The sequence below is a fragment of the Leptidea sinapis genome, chromosome 12 (genome assembly GCF_905404315.1).
Source record: "Leptidea sinapis chromosome 12, ilLepSina1.1, whole genome shotgun sequence".
NCBI classification, from domain to species: Eukaryota; Metazoa; Arthropoda; class Insecta; order Lepidoptera; family Pieridae; genus Leptidea; species Leptidea sinapis.
In genome coordinates this window covers 12,379,921-12,392,705 of record NC_066276.1, presented here as the reverse complement: position 1 = coordinate 12,392,705, position 12,785 = coordinate 12,379,921, and the positions used below count along the sequence as shown (strand labels likewise).

The following is a 12,785-nucleotide window of genomic DNA, read 5'->3' as shown; positions in this document are numbered from 1 at the left end:
TTATCGGTAATTTACTTTAACAGACCTAATTACATCATTTCTAGTTTTCACAAACTTATCGATATGTTTATTCGTACCACACTGGGTATTTTGACAGAAGTCAAATCCATGATTACAGAATTCCGATTACTTCAAGTTTTTATATGTTATTTTGCGCAATTTAAGAAAAATTCTGGGTTGTCATAATCACTTTAAGAATATGAGATTAGCGTAATTGTATTAAGTTCGAAATTGATGTAAACAAATTTGTAGTTATGTCTTTTCGCGATTGTAAATTTAGGCCTATCATAAATCCGGAATTAAATGTGTGTATTACATATTTTATAGATAAATGTGTGAGTTTGGCGACATCGGTTTCCATAGTATAATGACATGATGCCACTTCTACTACTTTTTTCTGTTCTGTGGGTCCGAAGCACCCGGAACCGGCGAGCTAACGAATGTAGAAAAACCACGTGAAGGAAGTGGCAATCTGTTGTGTGTGTGTGTCTGTGTGTGTGTGTGTGTGTGTCTGTGTGTGTGTGTGTGTCTGTGTGTGTGTTTGTGTCTGTGTGTGTGTCTGTGTGTGTGAGAGTATGTGTGTGTGTCTGTGTGTGTGAGAGTGTGAGAGTGTGCGTGTGTCTGTGTGCGAGCGGGTACCGGTAGTCGGAGGCGGCGTAGTGCTCGGTGAACACGGCGAAGTCCGGGTTGTTGTGCAGCACGAGGGTGGCCGTGAGCCCCGTACAGTTGTGCAGCACGTAGGGCGCGCCAGCGTACTCGCGCTCGCTCTGACAAACGGTTTTAAATACAAAGGGTAAGCGTACATTCTAACTAGTGGTGATCGAAGCCTCTATTGCAGTACACTTTTTGGCCTTTTTTTTGGAAGATCAGGTCACCTGATGGCAAGTGATCAACGCAGCCCATACTCTTATAAAGCGTTGAATAAACGTACAATTTGAATTCGAAAACAGAAAACACATTGGCAGGTGGAACTCAGCAGGGTTCAGGCAACTTAATCTAATTAATACCATGCAAGTCTATAAATGAGCATCTGTGTCAACTTAATATAAAAATTATTCTTACTTTTATTCGAGTTACAACATTGTTGGTAGTGGTGTAAAATTAAACTTTGGCAAGCGATATCGAAACAAAATAAAGAATACTTTCTTCACTCACCACTTCGCTCTTCGTCTTGGACACAACTGATGTATCCGTCTCAGTAATAGCGGCCGAAAACGAATTACCCAGCTGTGTTAACACCTAATTGAAAAAAATAATTTATTAAACATAAAAATTAAAACAACACCTGAGGGCATGGCAGTGCCCCGCCAAGTCCAGTAAAAGCAAGCAACACAGCTGTGCCATCCTTTTCTCGAAGCAGTTCAGACCATTTTCGATAATCAGAAACCAAGCAAGCATTATATAAACACAGCATATTTCAAAATTTATAGTAGTTTATGATCCTGACCAATCATCTAAAAACAACTAAGGCACTTCTAGCAGACATATAAGCTTCAAATTTTTAATACAAAAACCCCCTTATTCATAATAGTCTGCTAACTGAAAACATTGCTAATTCTCACTCTGCCTTCTTCTATTGACCTAAGTCAGAATGAGACAAAACACTCGTAAGCGGCTGTTTAAAGTTAGCGGACCATTATGAATAAGGGAGTTACTGTTTAGTTTATAAATAAAGAGAAAACCAATTCTGCAATTTCGGTCCAGTTATCTATATTTGTAATATATTTTATATGGTGTGGTGGGTGTTTGTGTGCCAAGCAAACGTCGAATTCGATAGTTACAAGTCTGGGCTAATTAATGTTGACTTTAGAAGTATTAAAGCGCAGGAGTCTTCAATTTGTGAAAATAATAGACTAAGAAGCATTTACCGTCCAGATTTGTCAACTGTAGTTGAAGCTTACCGGAAAAGAAAAAGAAAAACTACCTAACCTATAGAATAAGAAATGCTCATAAGACAAACAGTGGGCATTAAGAAAATCCTATTCTCGGTATTCAAGAAAGTACAGTAAAGGAAACAAATAGGATTATCCACAAAAAGAAATGAAATGCTATCAAAACATAACTTGTAAAAAAAACCAAGTCTCGCAACTCAGTTATTCTATCGTAAAAAGTTGTGAGATCCATGTAATACCAGGTCAGTCAATTTATTCAGTCCCAACTTAACGGTCCTTCTGCGTTAATTTATTACTTAATTAGCAAACCCAGCAACATCTTATAATGACCAAGTCAATATACATTTTTTTATTGTTTAAAAAAATAATAATTGACTTCGCCATCTCACTAAACAATTTAATTTAATAATTTTCGTCGGACTTGATTGGTAATCAATTGGTATGATAAGATAATTTATTATATAAACGCGACGTGTTTTTTTAAAAGTAATAATAATAATAATAATATTGCAACACAATCTTTACACCTTCAGACAAAGCCTGTATGGGAGCAAAACAACGTTCTAATTAATACGAATTACATACTAAACATACACAGATGCATTTAAATTTATCATATAAATGTTTGCACCTACCGGGATTCGAACTTCAGGCGACAGGATCACTAAGCAAAGCGAGAATTCTTAAGTGAGCCACACGGCACACCCCCAAAAATAACGACCACTTTCTCGAAAGTGTACGATTAAGAAGTTGGCACTTTTGTAGTGAGTGTATTACCTTTATACACCTATGAACACACTCATCTCTCCAATTAGTATGTTAGCACTTGCATAGTTTAATAAAGATAGGAGTATCATTGAACACCCGAACGTGAACTCTGTTATGTAATGGTATGTTGTAACCTGCAGGCCGCTACTGGTGACGGTGATCTCGAGCGGTTCGCTGCTGGACAGAGTGATAGTGGTAGCGGCAGCTCGCTTGGCGGCTCGCTCCAGGTTCACGGCCTCGTCGCACTTGTCGATGGCGGCCTGCGCCTCGGGAGGCCGCACCACCATCTGTACACACACACACTAGAAGTTTTGCACTTCTAGCTTATCGGAACTATTTGAATTTCGAACGTTATATCTTTTAAAACGTTACAACCTTCTTAGTAATAAAATAAAACAATTGGCAATAATTCAATTGTCGGTTGTTTTTATCACACATCAAAGTTCTACGTACGCAACGAAAATGGAATTAGGTCGAAAACATTTTAGAGTGATTATTTATTATGGTTTTAAAAGTTCTCTCTCTCCGCAAGACTGTGCCGCTCGTCTTCAAAATGCTTTTGGGAGAGAAGCACCTTGCTTGAGCACCGTGAGGCGATGGTTTGCTGAATTTGAGAAAGGTAGGGTTTCTTTACATGACGAATTTCGTGAAGGGCGGCCTTCAACTGCCGTCAACGTAAATAATGTGGCTACTGTTAAGAGGCTAATTGGAGAAAACCCGCGGATTACCTATGAGATAATTCGAGGACTATTAGGGAATTGGTATGAGCCAAATTGAAAGTTCGGAAACTTTGTTGTCGTTGGATCCCTCATGAACTGACAGCGGAGCAGAAGCGGGCTCGCGTGGAATGGTGCTCACAGATGCTAATGAAGTTCGACCTCGTACTATCTAATGCTGTTTATGACATTGTCACAGGAGGCGAAACGTGGAATTTACTGTTTTGAACCCAAAACAAACTGCAATCTTGTGAATGGGGTGGGTGTTTGAAAATGAGAGCCATATTATATAGTGCTTTTCTCAAAAGAATGCGGGGAAATAAAACACACTTTTTATATTATACATTAAATTTAATTTACCTTTGTCGCTAAATATATATCATCTAGGGCTTTAATTAAAAATTGCTCTATGTTTTCGCCAGTAAAAATTTTCGATTTCTTGCTTTTGAATCCGGTCAAATGCCGTTTAAGAAAAGTAGTTAAATTCCCATAATTTTTCAAGTAAATGCCGTTTTTAACATGAACTGTACTATTCAGCATGGAAAAAATTGCCCATAATATAGATGGCTTTTTATTTTTAGCAATCTCATTAAAATACGCCAAAAACACTGTTTCGGAGAAAATGTTCACTTTTGTCTCGTTTTTCAAACTCATAAAATTTTTATTATTAAATGTTCGGAAAACTTAAGTCCAACAAAAGGTATTTCATAAAAAATTCACACCTGTTATTAAGTAGCTGCAAAAATACGGATTAGAAAATCAATAAAATTGAAAAAAAAAGGTTAATTTAACACTGAATCATTATCCTTTTTACATTTATATATAGATTTGATTAATCGTAATCCATATTTTTGCTGCTACGAAACAACAGGTATGAATTCTTTATGAAATACCTTTTGTTGGACTTAAATTTTCCGAACATTTACAATTGTAATTTATATTTTTTACACCATCAGAAAGTAGATATTTCAACGAACAAAAAGCCCCCCAACTTTTTGAAAAAAGCTGATATTTTGACGTCAGAATTTTCGATTCAAAATTAAGGTGCTCTTTTGATATTATGTTAAACTAAGGCGAAAAAATAAATATTTTAAATCAAATAAATTACAGTGTATTTGGGACATAAGTAGGTAAGTTTTCACCAAATTTCGTAGAAAAAAAATGTTTTTTGTAAAAGATATAAATAAAAAACCAAAAACTTGGTTTTTTGAATTTTTCACCTAAATTTTGAGGTTATGTGAAAAAAGTGTAATTACAAAAGTTGTAGATCTCTTTATTACCTACAAATTTGCCAATTAATTTTTTGCCATAGGACTTGTAATTTTGCCGGAAATCGAGATAAACCGTTTTTTACCCTAAAACACCCCCCCTTTTCCACTTCCCGACCTCAGATCGCCCGTAATTTATTTTTCCCTTAATTTTTGTTATATTCTCGTCCTTTTCCAATGGGTTTCATCCTACTATTATTTTGTTTCACTTTTTATCATTTTCGGGCTTCGGCACTGGTCTATAAGTGAAAATTAATTAGAATAAACAAAACTTATTTTACTTAAGTACGGCAGAACTAAAACATTACATAAAATGAATAATTTTTGTTGAACAGCAAATTACATTCCTGTCTAGAAACATATCAATTTCCGAAGTTATACCGAAAAGCAGAGAACTTGTCATAAAAAATGTCTATATTCGATCAACTTTCGGAAGGTGTTAGTGTGTTGGAACGCAACCAACGTCGTGTGGCACTGATGTCGATTATTTTATCTGTCGAGTCTTGATCAAATATGGAACCTTTAAAACAAATATATAACAGCTTGTCTGGCATGTCACTGTTTAATGTCTTCTCAGTTCTTTAATAAAGTAACTACTTATTAGCACGTTTAACTAATCACCACAACCGCGCAATATTATATTTAATATTCCTTCAGGCTATTCTATTATTACTCGCTACAGTGCGAACAATTCTATTTAGAGTACGAGAGTTACCAAGGTTAGACTTTGCAGTATTTGTTAAAAGTGTTTCGTGTCTGCTGATTCTCGGGAATCTCATGGGAGCGGATACATTAATTAACATATCGGAGCAGTCAATTCCACCGTAAACAATTTTATATAGAGACGATCCAATATATTCCTCCTATCAGACAGTATGTGGCATCTTAAAATATCGCAAACGTTCGGAACAGTTTTCTCATAGTTTTTCGTGAGAACTTAATCAGCACACATTTTGAGGTATTTAAAATAATTTTATTGTAATTACACCAGTCTACCAACCAATTTAGATTTTAAATAGAATCATGAGAAGATTTTATAGGTCTAAAAAATTAATCAAATCAGTCAGCAAATAAATAATATTTTGAATTCAAAAAACATTTAACAATGTCACTTGTGAAAATATTAAAGAGAAGTGGGCCTAAATGAGATTCCTGAGGAACACCGGAGGTCGCCTCTAAGGATGAAGATGTGAAACCGTTACCCACAACTCTGCACGTGCGGCTACATAGATATGATCTAAGCCATTCAAGAACAGTTCTATATATTCCATGCCTTAAAAGCTTATAAATATAATAAGATACTGTGCTCTACCCTATCAAATGCCTTCTGAAAATCGTAATAAATAAGACATAATGAAATTTCATTTACAAATGAAAGAAGGTTTGAGGTCCATTGAGTGCTTTAAATGCCAATGGATTTTAGGGTTCACTAATTTTGCAAATATGGGCAAGTTTATGGCCTGTAATATTTGACAAGGGTAAAATCAAATAATATATAATGTATCACCCAGTGAAATGCGCGATTCCATTACTCGGTCATACTGATGTCCACGACTTCGTCTACTGCTTACAAATTACACCCTCGTAAGAATCGCTTACTTTCTTTCCTGGTAGACAATGTACAATTTAGGTAATGTAGTAGCTGTCTAAGTGTTAGGATTAAATGATACTCAGTGTGTATAGAAGAGATACCTCAACGGTGAACTCGAAGGGAACGTGCATGTACCGGTTGTCCTTGAGCACCTCGACCGGTTCCAGCAGCGGCTCCCACACGGCGCGCTCGATGTTATAGTACGACACCTGCATGGCCCACGTGCACTGCACGTACATCTGGTCGCAAATTCAATGGCTCAAGTTTTATCGATTTTGGTATACTATAAATCGTGATGGATAAATTGTTAGAACGCGAGGTTATCGTTATCATTAATTCGTTCAGATTGTCCGTTTGAGTTTTATTCAAATTCAATCCTTATGTATTCAAACCTAGCGTTTAAATTTTGCAAAACTTTAAAATAAAAATTAAAAAAATGTGTTATTATTTTATTCTAAACAGACCTTCTTTCCATAAAAATTTGAAAAACGGTTATATTTTAGAGTAGATGTGTATATTTAATTAAAAAATTGGTTTAATTTATTAGTATTGCTGGTTTTATAATCAACTTTATATGTTCTTGCTAAAACAAAACTAGAATATACATAGTAATAATTTGAGATATTCATGCAGAAGCAATCCACGAAATTGACGATAAACCGAGATTTAACGCGGTGGTGACCAACTTTCAGAACCCTCTTATGAATAGATGTTAAGTATCTAGACTTCATGTATATAGAGTGAACGATAGGCAATTTAATCCAGTTTTTATTGAATAATAGCACTTTGGATATTTTATAAATAATTACCAAAATAATACCTAATGAAGCGAAATATTGAGTAAGGTAAGAAATACACGAAATAAATAATTTATATTATGTCGTGATAATCTACATGTTCTTAAAAAAAACCTTCAACAAAATGGCAATGAACTCACCTTCTCAGTAATGTTTACACTATACATGTATATCACAGAAAAAACGTTACAAAAAAAAGTTGTTGAAAACAATTTACGCCGACAGAAACCATTGACCGTAAGTGCAAGATCGCTTGTGTATGATATAAATTATAACTATGCTATATTTGGACAAAATAACTGCTGAATTATAATATAGGATAATTTTCCAAGTAAAGTAAAACATATTTCAACATATTCCCAAACTTAATATAAAACAGACAAAGGAAACAATAGTTCAAAGTCGTTATTCGATTTGAAGTATAATTTATATCAACAAATACTATATTATAATAGTATGATATATAATTATAATTATATAATATGATGTCTAACATAATATAATTGTGTTATAACAATGGCAACTCACTAAATATTGGGTATAAATCAAAAAACAAACAAAAACTCAGCGCACTCACGGAAATAATAGGTATATTTGGAACCTTTAACATGAATTTTATGTTTTATTTTTTTATATGAAAGAGCTTTATATTATATAAAATTCAAGCTAGTTATAAGGCTAGAAATCCTTTCTATGAATTTGGTTTCAATATTCAAAAGTATTTTTATTAAATGCGACTGCTTTGTATTGTACCTAAGAATGCCATAATATAATTTGGGTATCACCTCCGAGCTCCAGTCCTTGACCTGTCCGTTGAGCGAGGCCTGCATCACCAGCACCGGCACAGTCTCGTTACCGATCTGCATCTCCAGAGCCAGCACGATGGACGGGCTGGACACCATGCAGATCTCGCCCAGGTTCCTGTTGACGGGGGGAGCCGGTTCTACTGCCGCTTCCAGACTAATGGCTTCCTCGGCCTCCTCTGGAGGACAAAAAGGAACATACATTACCACTGTGCATTTAAAATTAACTTACTTCAATTATTTTATTTATTTTTGAACAACAGAATTAGTTTTTCGTGTATTTAGGTTTACTAGGCCGGTAATAGCATATTTACTACTATGGTTGTTGTGCATGGGAAGATCCGAATAGCACTTTTAATTATTTTCTATAAATTTTTCAAAATTCAACATAAAATCTGGTACGAATTGAAACGAAACGAGATCGAAGTAAGGCTTTTTAATGTGGGTCGCAGAGTCAACTCACCGGTTTTGAGGAACCAATACTGAGTGGCTTTAAATGGCTGTATATCCCACGGCTTGTCGTAGAATATCGGCTTGTTCTCCAGCTGTACGTCGTTCTCCTCAGAGCTGGTCATCGTCGCCAACACTCGGTTCAGCAGCGCTATTATCTCTGTATAAAGGATGTAGATAAAGTAATAGTTCTTTGTCTGTCACTAGGCTCTCTCACGGAAGTTTTAATGTATGGAGGTGTTTATTTTTATTATTTTGGCTGTATGAGTGTTTACTCAAAAACAATATAGAGCCTTTTTGGAAATAGGTATCCAGATAGTGTTGTTGGGGTTGTTTGGTGGTATAGAGTGGATGGAAAATATCGCTGCAGATATATTTCTGAGATACCAATAAATACATTGAAATAAGTCAATATTACGTCATAAAATAATGAATGCATTTTTATTTGTAACACAAGTTATGGCCACACTAGGATTACTTACTACATGAATGAGGGAATTCATATTTCTTTGTTTATGTTGTTTTTTAAATGCGTTTATCTCTGCTTAAATTTTAAAAATTATTTTTATACCTATTCAAAAATTATAATAGAGAATTACGAAAATAAAATAAAAGTTTTAGCTTTTTTTCTTCAAATTTTCGTTTAGTAGTCCTAGTATTTTCGCATAAGTACTGAAGTAAAATAGTGTTTGTCATTCAAGATAAATATTTAGTTCTCGGACGTATATTTTTCCCAGAGGGAGGCTGCTTTGCACAGGATGCCGGCTAAAATATGGGTACCAAAACGGCGGCTGTTTCTGCCGTGAAGCAGTAACGTGTAAGTATTATTGTGTTATGGTCCGAAGGGCGCCGTAGCTAGTGAAATTACTGGGCAAACGAGACTTAGCTTCTTATGTCGCAAGGAGACGAGCGCAATTGTAGTGCCGATCAGAATTTTTGGTATTTTCCAAAATCCTGAACGTCCTGCTCGTCTCGTCCAAAAAAAATAGAATTAATCACTAAACTCAGGATTCAAAATGACGAACCCAAAAAATAGAATATTACTTTCGCACTTGTAAATGTCTTTCAGTAATGTAGCCACATTCATAAGGAAGGCTAATATATCTATCTTGTCATTACTCTAAAACTACGAATACTAGAAAAAGCGTTATCAAGCTGGTTTTTTGCAAGCGCTGGCTTAATAATAAAGTAAGTACTAGTAGACGACAACCATACATAATATATTATTAAACTGCGAAAACCGGAAGAAGCGCTATCAAGCTGGTTTTTAGAAAGCGTTGACTAAATAGTAAAGTTGCCCTGTGCTTCCCCGGGGCGTAATAAGAATAGGGGAGTCCCAGGCCCAAGGGTGTCGTAAGAGGCGACTAAGGGCTTTTTAGAAGTAGGAGAGTCCCGCTGCCGTCTTATGACGTCAGCACAATCAGGCCAGACTCGTCCGGGTTAATTACCACACTCGTATAGAGTACCGGCGTGAAGTAGCGGCCTAGGGCCGCTATGTTTCGCATAGGTTAGTGTCCGGATATATGTGTGTACGTTAAGGAGGATATCTGCTGTCGCCGTCTCGGCAAATATGAGGGTAGGGACCTGTCTACTCTCTGGCTCCGTGTAGATTTTGAGGACCGTGTCAAGATCTCTGCGTGTGTCTACAGGTGTCATAGTGATACCGCAGAAACGGATCATCTCATGGGCTGCGTTCAAGCGGCAATTGACGACGTGCTTGCACAGATCCTCTCCGCTGAAATCGTAGTCTTGGGTGATTTCAACGGGCACAATGCCGAATGGCTTAGGTCACGTACCACAGCCTACGCAGGGCGATCTATGCATAATTTTGCATTGGCGTATGGTCTGTCCCAATTGGTTGAGTCGCCAACCCGGCTCCCGGATGTGGACAGCCACACACCGTCCTTATTGGATCTTCTGCTGACTACACACCAAGATGATGATAGTTACCAAGTCTCTGTCGACGCCCCTCTGGAAAGGTCTGACCATTGCCTCGTCAGTAGTGTATTGCCTATCCAACGCCCACGTCGCAGACCACCAGCGACCCGCCGCGTTTGGCACTACAAGTCAGCAGATTGGGATATGTGCGTTCCTTTTTGTCATCCTACCCTTGGGGCAAGGTTTGTTCCCCGTCGGATGATCCTAGTGCCTGCGCCGTTGCAGTAGCCGATGTGACACTACAGGGCATGGATATTTTTATACCAAGCTCTGTAGTACCGAACGGTTGCAGATCACAACCTTGGATCGATGCGTTTGTAAAAACAGCATCTGACTGCAATAAACAGGCTTATCGAACTTGGCTTGTAGCACTGGGCTCTAAGGATCCGAACTGCAAAGCTCTAAAGAGGAAATATAACCGTGCCTCAAGATTTTTTAAGCGGCAAATCACACGTATGAAATCGAATCAAAGTCAAAATCGGCATCAAACATTGTTGTCTTGGTAACTTCAACCAGCCGTCCCTGCCGCCGTTGCACATGCAGGATGGCATTTCCCCAATCGTTGATTGAATCTGAGTTGACGCCACGTTAACGGTGCTAACGCGTTTTTTCCAGCACTCATATTCAAAATTGAACTCATATTCAAGACTTGAGCTCTTTTATAGCCATGAGAGTAGCATTATCGTCAACAGTCATAAAGTCAAAAGTTGAGTTACCGAAACGGTGAAACTCAAAATACGTAAGAGTGGATAATGTTTGCATTGTTAGTTATGTTGCATTGATAGTTTGTGTGATTTTTTGCGCTATTAATCAACGGTAGCTAGCATGAGAAGACTGCTTCCATGTTAAAAATGCGTTCAATGGCTAGAGGGGAAAAATATGTTGCGGGTACGTTAGCAATTAATTAGTAAGTAGACATAATATGGATGTAGGATCGGTACCGGGCGAGACTGTGATCTTAATATCAGTGATCGCGACGTCGACCCGCATTCCGCAGTCGGGCGGCTGCGAGAGAGCCAGCGAGAGATGCGCGGGCGCCAGCAGGTGGCGGGGCGGGGCAGGTGGCTCCCCGGGCTCGCGGCCCAGCGTCCGGACCACCATCTGGAGGCCGGAGATGCCGCCGTCCGCCACCATACGCTCCGACGTCTTGCGCAGTTTGAACCTTGCCTCCATCTACAAACAATAAGATACTTCTGGACACATCTATTGGCCAACCTTGCATTTTCAGTTTCTTTTTGAACCTGGCACATTCACAAGCCAGCTAATGGCCCCCAAACTAACGCGAGCCCACCGAACAGCGCGCCTTCATTTCGCGCGCACTCATTTAAATTGGACTCAGTGATGTAAGGAAGAAGGTCTACCGACGTAAGGGAGAGCGTTTTGCACAATGCTGTTTTGAAGAGAGGGTTGCTTATTGCGGTGGCTCATGGACTGTCCGGGGCGGTATATCCGCCAGCGGCAAAACTCAACTTGAGGTTGTTACGGGACCACGGCTGCCAACATTAAGTGCTGAAAGGTACATTCGTGAGTGCTTAGAACCTCTCGTGATGCCATCCGCGGACTATGTGGGCCCAAATTTCCTTTTTATGCATGATAATGCAAGAGCCCATACGGCCGGCATCGTCAGGGAATATCTTCGGGATGTGAACATCACAGTTATGGACTGGCCAGCCAGAAGCCCAGACATGAACAAGATTGAGCACATGTGGGACGAACTAAAAAGACGTGTTAGGGCTCGTCAGCCAGTTGCCAAGACGATGCAGGAGTTGAAAATTGCCATAAAAGAGGAATGGGAGATGATTCCTCAAAATTTCATTAAACGTTTATTTGATAAAACATGTTTTTTATTCAAAAATCAACTGCCTTCATCAAGGCGCATACTTGACTTGTTAGGCGTAGCTCCATGTCGTGTAGTATTCTACATTGGTACAATACGATCGAAAAAGATGATAAAATGTATCAGGTTTAAAACTGCATCAATATATTTTGTTCAATCTAGCAATTATATTTAGGTACGGTCCATCGAAACCGAAACTCTAAGGTGGGCCAATAGATGTGTCCAGAAGTGTACTTCCATTATTTGACAACAAATTTTAAATCAGCCGGTACAAGAAATTTTGACTATATTTTTCTTATTCTAATAACTTTATACGATTCGGTTAACATCTTATTCTGGTTTGAACTGGATAATATAGATTTGATATTTGCGCGAGTCTCTAATTTTCCCAAAATAAATATAAACTACGTATACCTTTATGATAAATATCAGTGAAAGTTCCGTCATAATCTACCTATTTAGAGATTAGCCACAACATATACAAGAAAAATTTTAAACATTGATGATAATAACTTAACAGTTTTTCAATTAACCTATATCATAAAAATTTACTATTTTGACATAACAAACAAAAGCTTGTTTCTTAATATTTTTAAATAAAATCTTTGAATTCTTAACAGTATTAAGACCAAAGATGCTGCTGAACTACATTTCCATTACGAAGCAAACTTCTACTAAGCCTTCTCCACAATAACACAATTACGAGCCAACAACTGAAAAATAAT

At 37.6% G+C, this 12,785-nt stretch overlaps 1 protein-coding gene across 27 annotated transcripts in view; it reads right to left on the bottom strand.

Moving 5' to 3' along the window:
- The window catches only part of LOC126967068 (intermembrane lipid transfer protein Vps13), a 122,224-nt gene that overhangs the window by 65,769 nt on the left and 43,670 nt on the right, over window positions 1-12,785 (bottom strand). For all 27 annotated transcript variants that reach the window (XM_050811401.1, XM_050811403.1, XM_050811402.1 and 24 more), the window contains 7 exons: window positions 11,165-11,396; window positions 8,299-8,445; window positions 7,818-8,014; window positions 6,337-6,474; window positions 2,795-2,947; window positions 1,156-1,239; window positions 640-767 (listed from right to left, as the gene is read on the bottom strand). In XM_050811401.1, the coding sequence (XP_050667358.1) occupies window positions 640-767; window positions 1,156-1,239; window positions 2,795-2,947; window positions 6,337-6,474; window positions 7,818-8,014; window positions 8,299-8,445; window positions 11,165-11,396 (1,079 nt within the window). The remainder of the gene's footprint in view (window positions 1-639; window positions 768-1,155; window positions 1,240-2,794; window positions 2,948-6,336; window positions 6,475-7,817; window positions 8,015-8,298; window positions 8,446-11,164; window positions 11,397-12,785) is intronic.